We start from the raw sequence: 12864 nt of genomic DNA, 5'->3' as shown, positions 1-12864 counted from the left end.
TTCAAGAGAAATTTATTCATAAGAAATCGAGCACATCAGTAAGGTGTTCGTCCAACACTGCCCCTTTTGCAAGGAGTTATTATGTTTGCCATAGATTAACAGATGTGTTGGATGTCCTCCTGAGTCATATCGTGCCAATTCTGTCCAACTGTCGCGTTAGACTGTCAAAATTCTGAGCACTTTACAGGGTCCTATCCATAATAGTGGGAATTAGTGAAGTTCGGTGGCAGGAGGAACAAGACCTTTGGTCAGGTGAATACAGGGTTATAAATACAAAATCAAATAGGGATAAGGCAGGAGTAGGTTTAATAATAAAAAAATAGGAGTGCAGGTAAGCTACCACAAACAGCATAGTGAACGCATTATTGTGGCCAAGATAGACACGAAGCCCACGCCTACTACAGTAGTAGAAGTTTATATGCCAACTAGCTCTAAAGATGACGAAGAAATTGATGAAATGTATGATGAGATAAAAGAGATTATTCAGGTGGTGAAGAGAGACGAAAATTTAATAGTCATGGGTGACTGGAATTCGGTAGTGGGAAAAGGGAGAGAAGGAAACCTAGTAGGTGAATATGGATTGGGGCTAAGAAATGAAAGAGGAAGCCGTCTGGTAGAATTTTGCGCAGAGCATAACTTAATCATAGCTAACTCTTTGTTTAAGATTCATGAGAGAAGGTTGTATACATGGAAGAACCCGATTACATCTCGGTAAGACAGAGGACTAGGAACCAGGTTTTAAATTATAAGACATTTCCAGGGGCAGATGTGGACTCTGACCTCAATCTATTGGTTATCAACTGTAGATTAAAACTGAAGAAACTGCAAAAAGGTGGGAATTTAAGGAGATGGGACCTGGATTAACTGAAAGAACCAGATGTTGTACAGAGTTTTGGGGAGAGCATAAGGGAACAATTGACAGGAATGGGGGAAAGAAATACAGTAGAAAAATAATGGGTAGCTTTGAGGGATGAAATAGTGAAGGCAGCAGAGGATCAAATAATTAAAAACAATAGGGCTAGTAGAAGCCCTTGGGTAACAGAAGAAATATTGAATTTTATTGATGAAAGGAGAAAATTTAAAAATGCAGTAAATGAAGCAGGCAAAAGGGAATACAAACGTCTCAAAAATGATATCGACAGGAAGTGCAAAACGGCTAAGCAGGGATGGCTAGAGGACAAATGTAGGGATGTAGAGGCTTATCTCACTAGGGGTAAGATAGGAACTGCCTACAGGAAAATTAAAGAGACCTTTGGAGAAAGGAGAACCACTTGCATGAATATAAAGAGCTTTGATGGAAACCCAGTTCTAAGCAAAGAAGGGAAAGCAGAAAGGTGGAAGGAGTATATAGAGGGTCTATACAAGGGCGATGTAGTTGACGACAATATTATGGAAATGGAAGAGCATGTAGATGAAGATATGATACTGCGTGAAGAGTTTCAAAAGCAATGAAAGACCTGAGTCGAAAAAAGGCGCTGGGAGTAGACAACATTCCATTGGAACTACTGACACACTTGGGAGACCCAGTCCTGACAAACCTCTACCATCTGGTGAGCAAGATGTATGAGACAGGCGAAATACCCTCAGACTTCAAGAAGAATATAATAATCCCAATCCCAAAGAAAGCAGGTGTGAAAATTACCGAACTATCAATTTAATAAGTCACGGCTGCAAAATACTAACGCGAATTCTGTACAGACGAATGGAAAAACTGGTAGAAGGGGACCTCGGGGAAGATCAGTTTGGATTTCGTAGAAATGTTGGAACACATGAGGCAGTACTGACCCCACGACTTATCTTAGAAGAAAGATTAAGGAAAGGCAAACCTACGTTTCTAGCATTTGTAAACTTAGAGAAAGCTTTTGACAATGTTGATTGGAATACTCTCTTTCAAATTCTGAAGATGGCAGGGGTAAAATACAGAGAGCGAAAGGCTATTTACAACTTGTGCAGAAAGCAAATGGTAGTTATAAGAGTAGAGGGGTATGAAAGGGAAGCAGTGGTTGGGAAGGGGGTGAGACGGGGTTGTAGCCTATCCCCAATGTTATTCAATCTGTATATTGAGTAAGCAATAAAGGAAACAAAAGAAAAGTTCGGAGCACATATTAAAATCCATGGAGAATAAATAACAAATTTGAGGTTCGCTGATGATATTGTAATACCGTCAGAGACAGCAAAGGCCTTGGAAGAGCGGTTGAACGGAATGGACAGTGTCTTGAAAGGAGGGTATAAGATGATTATCAAGAAAAGCAAAACGAGGATAATGGAATGTATTCGAATTAAGTCGGGTGATGCTGAGGGAATTAGATTAGGAAATGAGACACTTAAAGTAGTAAAGGAGTTTTGCTATTTTGGGAGCAAAATAACTGATGATGGTCGAAGTAGAGAGGATATAAAATGTAGACTGGCAATGGCAAGGAAAGCGTTTCTGAAGAAGAAAAATTTGTTAACATCGAGTACAGATTTAAATGTCAGGAAGTCGTTTCTGAAAGTATTTGTATGGAGTGTAGCCATATATGGAAGGGAAACGTGGACGATAAATAGCTTAGACAAGAAGAGAATAGAGGCTTTCGAAATGTGGTGCTGCAGAAAAATGCTGAAGATTAGATGGGTAGATCACATAACTAATGAAGAGGTATTGAATAGAATTGGGGAGAAGAGGAGCTTGTGGCACAACTTGACTAGAAGAAGGGATCGGTTGGTAGGACATATTCTGATACATCGAGGGATCACCAATTTAGTACTGGAGGGCAGCGTGGGGGGGGGGGGGGGGGTAAAAATCGTAGAGGGAGACAAAGAGATTAATACACTAAGCAGATTCAGAAGGATGTAGGCTGCAGTAGGTACTGGGAGATGAAGAAGCTTGCACTGGATAGAGTAGCATGGAGAGCTGCATCAAACCAGTCTCAGGACTGAAGACCACAACAACAACAACCTATAATGCCCCAAACTTTCTCAATTGAGGAGAGATCTGGCGACAGTGCTGGCAAAGGTAGGTCTTGGCAAGAATGAAGATAAGCAGTAGAAATTTCGGACATGTGCGGAAGAGAATTATTTGTTGAAATATGAGCCCAGAAAGGATTGGCCAGAAGGGCAACGAAATGGACGTAGAATATCGTAGAAGTACCGTTGTGCTGTAAGGGAACAGCGGATGACAATCAACGGGGTCTGCCGGAAGGTGAAATGGTTGTCGGTCTTAATGGTGGGCGACTGGCAGGTTGGTATCCCACTACTGCCTGTGCCAATTTCAGACAAGTCTTCGCTGGGCATCAGGGCTCAATTCGAAGAGGAACTCATCGCTGAAATCAAATCTACTCCAATCAATGAGATTCGAGACCGAAGACGTGTCTGGAGTCACCCTGGACAGCGATGGGTTACCAACCTAACTGTGGACTACTATACAGTCTAGCAACCCAGCAACCCGAAGTGGTGGTCTGGGTAAACATTTCATTTCGCAGCAATATCCTTCTGGTTCTCATTCGCAGCACCCTTACAGCACAGTCTTACGTCGCCGATACTCTGTGCCCCGGTTTGTTGCCCTTGGTAGGAAGCCATACTGGGCGTACATTTCAGAAAGATAATATCTACTCTCACAAGCAAAAGGTTTTACTGCTTGTCTTCGTGCTTCTCAGACACTACCTTCTCCAACAAGATCGCCAAATCTCTCCCCAATTGAGAACGCTCGGAGCCTTATTGACAGGACCCTCGAACAAACTAGATTCTTTGACGATCTAAAGCGTAGATTGCACAGAAGTTGGAGCGATATCTCTCAGGAGAACATCCAGCAGCTCTGTGTATCAATGTGAAGCCGAATACCTGCTTGCATAAGGCTCAATTTCTTTCTCTTTTTCCGAAACAGTAATTATCTGTTTGTCTGTACGTGCGCATCACATCTACCAATTTCCGTATCATTTGTATAATTCTTTCGTGGTACGGTAGTTATGTTCTTCCTCTTTTAACCACGTGTTCTATGTATTCTTACTGCTGTATTGCATGTGCACTGTAAATATAATAAGTAACATTAGAAATGCTGAAGCTTTCGATAGCCCGCATCGACTTTGACCGATGACGTCATCATAAGGTAAGATCTTATGGTAACATCTTATGGTACTAAACTGCTGAGGTCATAGGTCATCATAAGACCTGAAGGATAACAAAAACATGATTGCAAAATGGTGAGCATGACATCATCCGTTTGCATCACATAAAAGTACTAGGGCTTACTTCTAAGAATGTTTGCCCATCGAAGCCTCGGGCCTCACAAGATAGATATCGAACGCGGCGGTTGTACATCGATCATGCAACTGTGATGGCGGGAGTTATGATAAATTATTTGTAAGTTACTATGGAAGCATAAGATTTATGTCGGTAGAGAGTTCAGATGTATGGTGTCGTAGACGTTTCTGCGGCCGATTGCCTGGTATGCAAGAATCTAATTCCAAGTTTATGTAATGTGAAGTGTTTGAATTTTTTCCGTAGTTATGGACTAATACCGGATGACGAAAGAAGAGACTATGTAGACAGTGGTGGGGTGAAGTCTATAAAAGTTCCTTAGAAGAGTTCTGTTAGTGAAATAGCTTTACAATTTCATTGTCCGCCCCCTACCGGGGCTGAGTGGTCATCGCGACAGAATGTCAATCCTCAGGGCCCGGGTTCGATTCCCGGCTGGGTCGGATATTTTCTCCGCTCAGGGACTGGGTGTTGTGTTGTCCTAATCATAATCATTTTATCCCCATCGACGCGCAAGTCGCCGAAGTGGCGTCAAATCGAAAGACTTGCACCCGACGTACGGTCTACCCGACGGGAGGCCCCAGTCGCACACAATTTGATTGTGGAAACTGTGGTAAACGAACGACTATAAGGAAAAATACATGGTCTGACTATTCAAAATTATCGATCCAGACCAGCATAATTTTTGTATCTTGCTCAATTAGGGATTACACGCTGGAAGTAACAGCATCGGAAACTGACTTACCTACCAATACCGTGCGCAACTATTTCGGGTTTTGCAGATAAGTCTGTTATGTGATAGTGACGAACGACAGTATACCGATACGTGGACCAAATAAAATTGTTGAAGTGGACGATTAGCATCGAGCAAGGAGGAAAAACTAGAGAGTACGACTTTCAAAAAATGAAATCAAACATATTTGGGCATTCAGGGGCGTAGAATGAGAGTGCCGAGAGTGCTTTGTGGTAAGAGTGACCTCCAAAGAGAAGGTAACTATAGTCGGTTTGATAAAGCACTTTATATGGCCAGTAGGAAAGCGATTACAGACGGCATTCAGTCCTACAAGTCACTGAAAGCAGAGCAACCACGAGTTCGTCAACTACTCTGTAGGGTTTGTGCCTTGTGGTGACCCAAGTGTGCACACTCAGAACGTCCTGCTGTGGAAATCAGTGAAATTTTCCGTTAAAAGAGAAGGGAATTCAGGAGAAATGGACGAACTCTACTTGCTTCAGTTTCTGTATTTCCGTAACTTGCGGAAGAAATGAAAAGTTGACGCATGTGACACTGTACCCATATTTTTGCGTGACATTGGCAGAGTCTACCCAGGTTATGGCAAGAAGGGAATCCTTCCCGTAGCAAACATGTCAAATGGACTTGCTCATGACGACAACGTCGGTGACGAGTGAGATTAGTTATTCCCTTCGTAATTACAAGTATCGTAATCAACATTCTTCTTTTGTCGTTGCTGCAGCGACCACTCTAAACACTCGTCATAACTCCCGCCACCACAGTCGCGTGATCGATTTAGAACGCATGTTCGATATCTATCCTGTGGGACCGGCGGATTCGTTAGGCAAACATTCTTGGAAATCAGCCTATTTTTTTTTTTTTCAAGATTTTAAATGGCAACCACAGTGAAAACAAAAATCTTTTTATGTTCAAAATTTAGCTAGAGCTAGCGGCTACTTCTCTACAAAGTCGCCGCTCCAACATAGATATTTGTTGTAGGTTGATACCAACTTCCGGGTACCCTCATCATAAAAGACAGTGGCCTTTGCTTTCCGCCAATTCTGGACGCTGCCTGCAGCTCATTGTCTGTGCCAAAATGCTGTCCTCATGTCCTCATAGCCATATGAGCAAAGAGATGAAGATCGATATAGCCAAGTATGGGTTGTGTGGTGGGTGATCAAATACTTCGCATCGAATGCGCTGCATAAGTGTCTTTCTTCTGCCTGCGGGGTTTGGCTGGCTACTGTCGTGAATACGGACACGCATGACAAGTACATGACAGGTACGTTATGTGTCTGGATAAAATCAGGCAGAACATCGACCTCTCCCCTCTCGACGAAAGATGTATCGACACTCAACTCCAAGATCACGTACATTTTAATGACGGTTTATGCTTGTTACTAAGACAATCACAGATAATTTATGCTCAGACTGATCAGGAGCGTGAGCTCGTTATCTTCTTTATTTTTTATCTAGTTTTCTGTCACAGTCTCATATAACCTTCAGTGGTGAACAGCATTGCCTACATAGCTAATATTTAACTGTAACATAATACCAAAGGAACATTCGAAGTACTTGTTCAGACACAGAGTGAACACAATAAATATCATTATCTTCTGTTCGAATAGTTGTAGATTTAATAACCTTCCCGTATCATTACAATCCACATCTATCTGCAAACCCAATATCACAAAACCCACCATCAACTGATTCTACTAGCGCCCAAATCAAAACAAAGCAACATCCCACACTTATATCACCTCACCCACACACACTGCGTCATGGGTCAGAGACAACGAGCGGTATCGAAGGCTCAAGTTCTTCCACAAAATTTAGTTATTTCCTATCAATGTAGTATAGAGAGAAGTGAAATAGCCATCATCTACAGGAGGTAGACCTTCCCCCAGCAGTATAACCGTGAGCTGGGCGTCAATACCGGTGGGCCACGGTGCGCGTGGCGGGCAGCGGGCCAGCAGGGGCACTCACCTTGACCTGGCACCTGTTGCCGGTGTAGCCGCGGCCGCAGGCGCACGAGAAGCGGCCCACCTGGTCCGTGCAGGTGCCGCCGTTCATGCACGGCGAAGACTCGCACTCGTTGTACTCGTACTCACAGTTCATGCCCGTGAAACCTGCCGGCACACCGCCACATCGCCTGTTAGCGCGCAGCCTGGAAACACTTGGATTAGACCACACAAGCAGTACAAAGACTGACGTGTTTCAATTGCAACTCACCTACATAGCTAAGTACTGAGTACTACATTATCTCGCATTAAGAGTAATCGAAGCTGTAGCACCTCAACTGTAACCACGTTAAACACCATATATGTATTACACGATCTAGATACTTAATGAAGTGCCCGATACAGACACATACTGTATTTTGTTCCTGTAACTTGTCGTTTTAGGGTTTTGTCAGTAATGTACAATTTTCAATACTCAATTAACACTAGTGGTTAAGACTTCAAGGCTGCACAAGTGAAACGAATACCCGAGAAGTGAGTAGGAGTAATCCGCTAAATTACCCCCCCCCCCCCCACACACACACACACACACAAACAAACACACTCACACACACTTATCACTAACGTCGATTTGCAGTAGGATTTTGGAACATATACTGCGTTCTAACATCATGGATCACATCGAAGAAAACGATTTATTGACATGTAGCCAGCACGGATTGCGAAAATGTTGCTTTCGTGAAACACAAGTAGCTCTTTATTCTCACAAAGTAATGAGCACTACCGACAGCGGCCGTCAAACTTAGATTTCCCGCAGGCTTTTGACGCCCTTCCGCAAAACCGACTTCTAATTAAACTGCATGCCTATGGAGTATCGTCTTGGTTGTCTGATTGGATTCGTGATTTCCTGTCAGAAAGGTAATAACTGACAGAAAGTCATCAAGTAAAACAGAAGTAATACCTGACGTTCCCCAAGGAAGCGTTGTAGGCCCTCTGTTGCTGCTGATCTACATAAACGATTTAGGAGACAATCTGAGCAGCCCTCTTAGACTGTTTGCAGTTGATGCTGTCATTTACTGTCGTGTAAAGTCACCAGGAGATCAAAACGAATTGCAAAATGATTTAGACGAAATATCTGTATAGTGCAACTAGTGTGAATTAATTTTAAATTATGAAGAGTATTAAGTAATCCATATGAGTACTGAGAAGAATCAGCTAAATTTTAATCACATGATCAATCACACAAATCTAAATTCTGTAAACTGAGCTAAATACTTAGTAATTACAATCATGAATAACTTAAATGGGAACTATCACATATATAATGTTGTGGGGAAAGCGAACCAAACTCTGCGATTTATTGCAGAACACTTAGAAAGCGTAACAGGGCCACTAAAGAGACTGCTTACTCTATGCTTGTCCGACCTCTTCTAAAATATTGCTATGTGGTGTGGGATCTACATGAGACAGGATTGACGGAGAACATCGAAAAAGCTCAAAGATGGACAAGCTTGTTCTGTATTATTGCAAAATAGGGGTGGGAGAGTACCGGATATGATACACGAATTGGGGCGAGAGTCATTAAAACAGAGGCGCTTCTCCTGCGACGTGACATTGTCATGAAATTTAAATCACAAACTTTATCCTCAGAAAGTGCAAGTATTTTGTTGGCGCCCACCTACATAGAGAAAAATAGTCATCACCAAGGGGAATCAGAGCTTGCACGGAACGATTTGTGTGTTCGTTCTTCCCACACACATTTCGAGAGTGGCACGGTAGAGAAGTAGCTTAAAGGTGGTTCATTGAACCCTCTGCCAGGGACTTAATTGTGAATTGTAATCATGTAGATGTAGATGTAGATGGTTAATAATTAGAGTATTGGATTACGTCAAATACTACATGAGGCTGTGACACCTGCGTTGTAAGCGCCTTAGACAACTTAAATATATAATACGATCTTAATATTTATTGTAGAACCCGATACATCCGCGTATTATGATCCTGTCAGGGTTTTTGCAATAGTACGAGACAACTTCCAAAATTTAGTTACACTTCATTATCTTATGCGAAGAAATTTTTATTGAATGCGGCGCTACACTGCATAGGCACGCACATACGCGAAACTATTTTGCAGTATAGCTAGCGAAGCCTCTGTAAGCAACGATCCGATTGTACACACATCGAAAACAAGTTTTCATCACCTCGGTTCTGCGAGTTCCGGAAACTGTACAGACAATTGGAATAGGGATCAACATGAACATCATTTCCGCCATTTTTATTGCTCATGATAACCACACATTGCATGTTGCACCACCATACAGCGACACTTTCAGAGGTGCTGGTCCAGATTGCTGTACACATCTGTATCTCCAATACCCAGTAGCACCTACTCTTGCATTGATTCATGCCTGTATTCGTCGTGGCATACTATCCACAACTTCATCAAGGCACTGTTGGTACAGATTGTCCCACTCCTCAACGGTGATTCGGCGTACATCGCTCAGAGTGGTTGGTGGGTCACGTCGTCCATAAACAGCCCCTTTCAATCCATCCCAGTCATGTGCGATAGGGTTCATGTCTCGAAAACATGCGGGCCACTCTAGTCGAGCGATGTCGTTATCCTGAAGGAAGTCATTCGCAAGATGAGCACAATGGGGGAGCGAACTATCGTCCATGAATACGAATTCCTCACCAAAAGGCTGCCGATATGGATGCACTATCGGTCGGAGGATGGCATTCACGTATCGTACAGCCATTACGGCAACTTCCATGACCACCAGCTGCGTACGTCGGCACCACACAATGCCACCCCAAAACAGCACGGAACTTCCACCTTGCTGCACTGGCTCGAGAGTGTCTAAGGCGTTCAGCCTGGCCGGGTTGCCTCTGAACACGTCACCGTCGATTGTCTGGTTGAAGGCATATGCGACACTCATCGGTGAAGAGAAAGTAATGCCAATCCAGAGCGTTCCTTTCGGCGTGTTGTTGGGCCCATCTGTACAGCGCTGCATGGTGTCGTGGTTGCAAAGGTGGACCTTGCCATGGACGTCGGGAGAAGTTGCGCATCAAGCGGCTGATTATTGCACAGTTTGAGTCGTGACATGACGTCCTGTGGCTGCACGAACAGCATTATTCAACGTGGGGGCGTTGCTGTCAGGGTTCCTCCGAGCCATAATCCGTAGGTAACGGTCATCCACTGCAGTAGTAGCTCTTGGGCGGCCTGCGTGAGGCATGTCACCGACAATTCCTGTCTGTCTGTATCTCCTCCGTGTCCGAACAACATCACTTTGGTTCACACCGAGACGCCTGGACATTTTCTTTGTTGAGCGCCGTTCCTTGCACAAAGTAACAACGCGGACGCGATGGAACCGAAGTATTGACCGTCTAGGCATGGTTGAACTACAGACAACACAAGCCGTGTACCTCCTTCCTGTTGAATTGACTGGAACTGATCGGCTGTCGGGCCCCCTCTGTCTAATAGGTGCTGCTCATGCACGGTTGTTTACATCTCTGGGCGGGTCTAGTGACATCTCTGAAGGGTCAAAGGGACTGTGTCTGTGATACAGTATCCATAGTCAACATCTGTCTTCAGAGTTCTCGGAACCGGGGTGATGCTAAACTTTTTCTGATGTACGTATTAGCAGTCGTTCAATTCCTCGACGACAGAAAAGAGCTCATGGAGTCATTCGAGAACCCGCTGTGTATACGTCTGTATCGTTACTTTCCCAGTTGCCACGCAATTTCAATCACACACTGGTGACACATCTGTTAAATATATAACAGAAGTGTGTGTGTAGGAAACCCAGAGTAAGATCTCCCTTCGCACAATGTGCCACTCTGGTTGAACAGTTGCCTTACATTGAGATGATATGCATAACTTATTTTAAGAAATAAATTTTAGAAAGGATTCTATTAATGGAGCGTTAAAATTTAGAAAAACAGTCTCGATGGGAACAGTAGTTTATTTATGTTGGCAACCGGTTTCGAACTATAATTTACACCATCTTCAAGTCGTAAGCCCCATGATGACAACTGGTGGCGCTTGGAGGAGGAATACCCGTAAGAACACGGATGTCTACTGCTCAGTCGCCATTATGGGGCATACACATCAAAGATGGACCAAATTATAGACCGAAACCGGTTGCCCATCTAAATAAACTCCTGTTGTCATCGAGACTGTATTATGGAATTTTACTTTATAACGTACTTATGTATACGATTTTGAAGAGGTAATTCATAATTTTCATTTATAATTTAAGTACCGGATCACCTCACAAAATGAGAGCTTGAGAATGTCGCATATGAACTCAGCCTTAGACGCCTTAAATGTATTACACGATCTAAATATTTAATTATTGACTCAACAGAGCCAAATATTTTGGTCTAACTTATCATTTCTCTGTTTTAGAAAAAATATATAATGTTTTCTAGACAATAAAGACTTCTGGTTTATAATGTTAGTATTATACTTCCTCTTGAAATTAAATATCCAATTGGCGAAACAAATAGTGTCTGATAATAATATGCAATGTCACGTGCTTCATTGTTTTAAGAGGCAGGAACCCAGGATTACCATCTAAAGGTAATGCAAACGCTGCACAAGAAGTACATACGATTATACTTAATAGTGTCTGATAATATTAGGACATTTACCAAATTTCAAAATAAGAGACTTCATATAAGAAAAACAATATGTAACTCATACAAAAAGGATCGCATATTTGCGTCAGATAGGTCAAATTACCTGAAGATGATACGTTTAGACGAAAATAAAAATAATTTGTCACAATATGACTGTCATAAAATTGTTTGAAAATGACAAAAATAGCTGCGATAATAATTTTTAACAAAGATTACAAATATGAGCGCGATTGTGACAGTAAGGTTCGGTATGTTTTTCTTTCAGGCTCAGTGATTCTTTAGTCATAGACGGAGTTCCCACAATCCAAATCATCCACGGGCTGAGTTAATTGTGGCGTATTTGTTAAGTGTTTGTAATGTCGCACCGTGCAAATAATTTAATGCACAACATCAACGTTTGCATTAAAATAGCTAACAATGCTGAGGATTATTTTCCTGCAAAACGTGTATTCAGAATAAATTACGGTTTTCTAGGACAGGTACCTTAGATCCAGAAACAAATGAAATGGTCAAAAAAAGACGAAAGAAATGCTGATCTGGCTAATTAAAACACTGAGAAACCTGCAGGAACTACATGTTTTGATGACCAGACAAGTTGGAGACAATCCTTCTTGCTATCTACAGAAGCATCAGTATTAACTACGGAGATTCACGAAATTACTTTTTACGTATGAGAAGTTTTAATATTGCAGCGCGTCAGGAATCGTAAATAATTTAATGATTATAAAGAATTCGCCTCGATTGCAAACAGAAGCCGAATGTTGACCTAGGTTTCGGCACGGATTACGACGCCTTCTTCGAAACACACTAAAACTACAAACTGCCTAAAGAGGCATGGTCCAACATTAATACAGAACGCCCAAAAGGGCAAAAGACTCGGATAAAATGTAAAATAAAGGGCACGTGTGTACCATGCCAATAGCTGTACTTACAAGGGAACCTCCCCATCGCACCCCCCTCAGATTTAGTTATAAGTTGGCGCAGTGGATAGGCCTTGAAAAACTGAACACAGATCAATCGAGAAAACAGGAAGAAGTTGTGTGGAACTATGAAAAAAATAAGCATAATATACAAACTGAGTAGTCCATGTGGAACATAAGCAACATACAGGAGAGCGTGAGCTCAGAAGTGCCCGTGGTCCCGTGATTAGCGTGAGCAGCTGCAGAACGAGAGGTTCTTTGTTCAAATCTTCCCTCGAGTAAAGAGTTTAATTTTTTATTTTCAGACAATTATCAAAGTTCAGGCACTCACACATAATCAACTTCGCTCTCCAAAATTCCAGGACATGTTCAGATTTGCTTG

The 12864-nt window shown here is 42.4% G+C and overlaps 1 protein-coding gene across 1 annotated transcript in view; it reads right to left on the bottom strand.

Annotated features, from left to right (window-relative positions):
• Window positions 1-12864, bottom strand: part of LOC124778265 (delta and Notch-like epidermal growth factor-related receptor) — a 561289-nt gene that overhangs the window by 86358 nt on the left and 462067 nt on the right. The window contains exon 8 of the mRNA XM_047253631.1: window positions 6947-7089. Within this exon, the coding sequence (XP_047109587.1) occupies window positions 6947-7089 (143 nt within the window). The remainder of the gene's footprint in view (window positions 1-6946; window positions 7090-12864) is intronic.

This window comes from Schistocerca piceifrons, chromosome 1 (assembly GCF_021461385.2).
Source record: "Schistocerca piceifrons isolate TAMUIC-IGC-003096 chromosome 1, iqSchPice1.1, whole genome shotgun sequence".
Lineage (NCBI taxonomy): Eukaryota > Metazoa > Arthropoda > Insecta > Orthoptera > Acrididae > Schistocerca > Schistocerca piceifrons.
The sequence above is the reverse complement of the archived record's forward strand: the minus strand, read 5'-3'. Positions and strand labels throughout refer to the sequence as shown.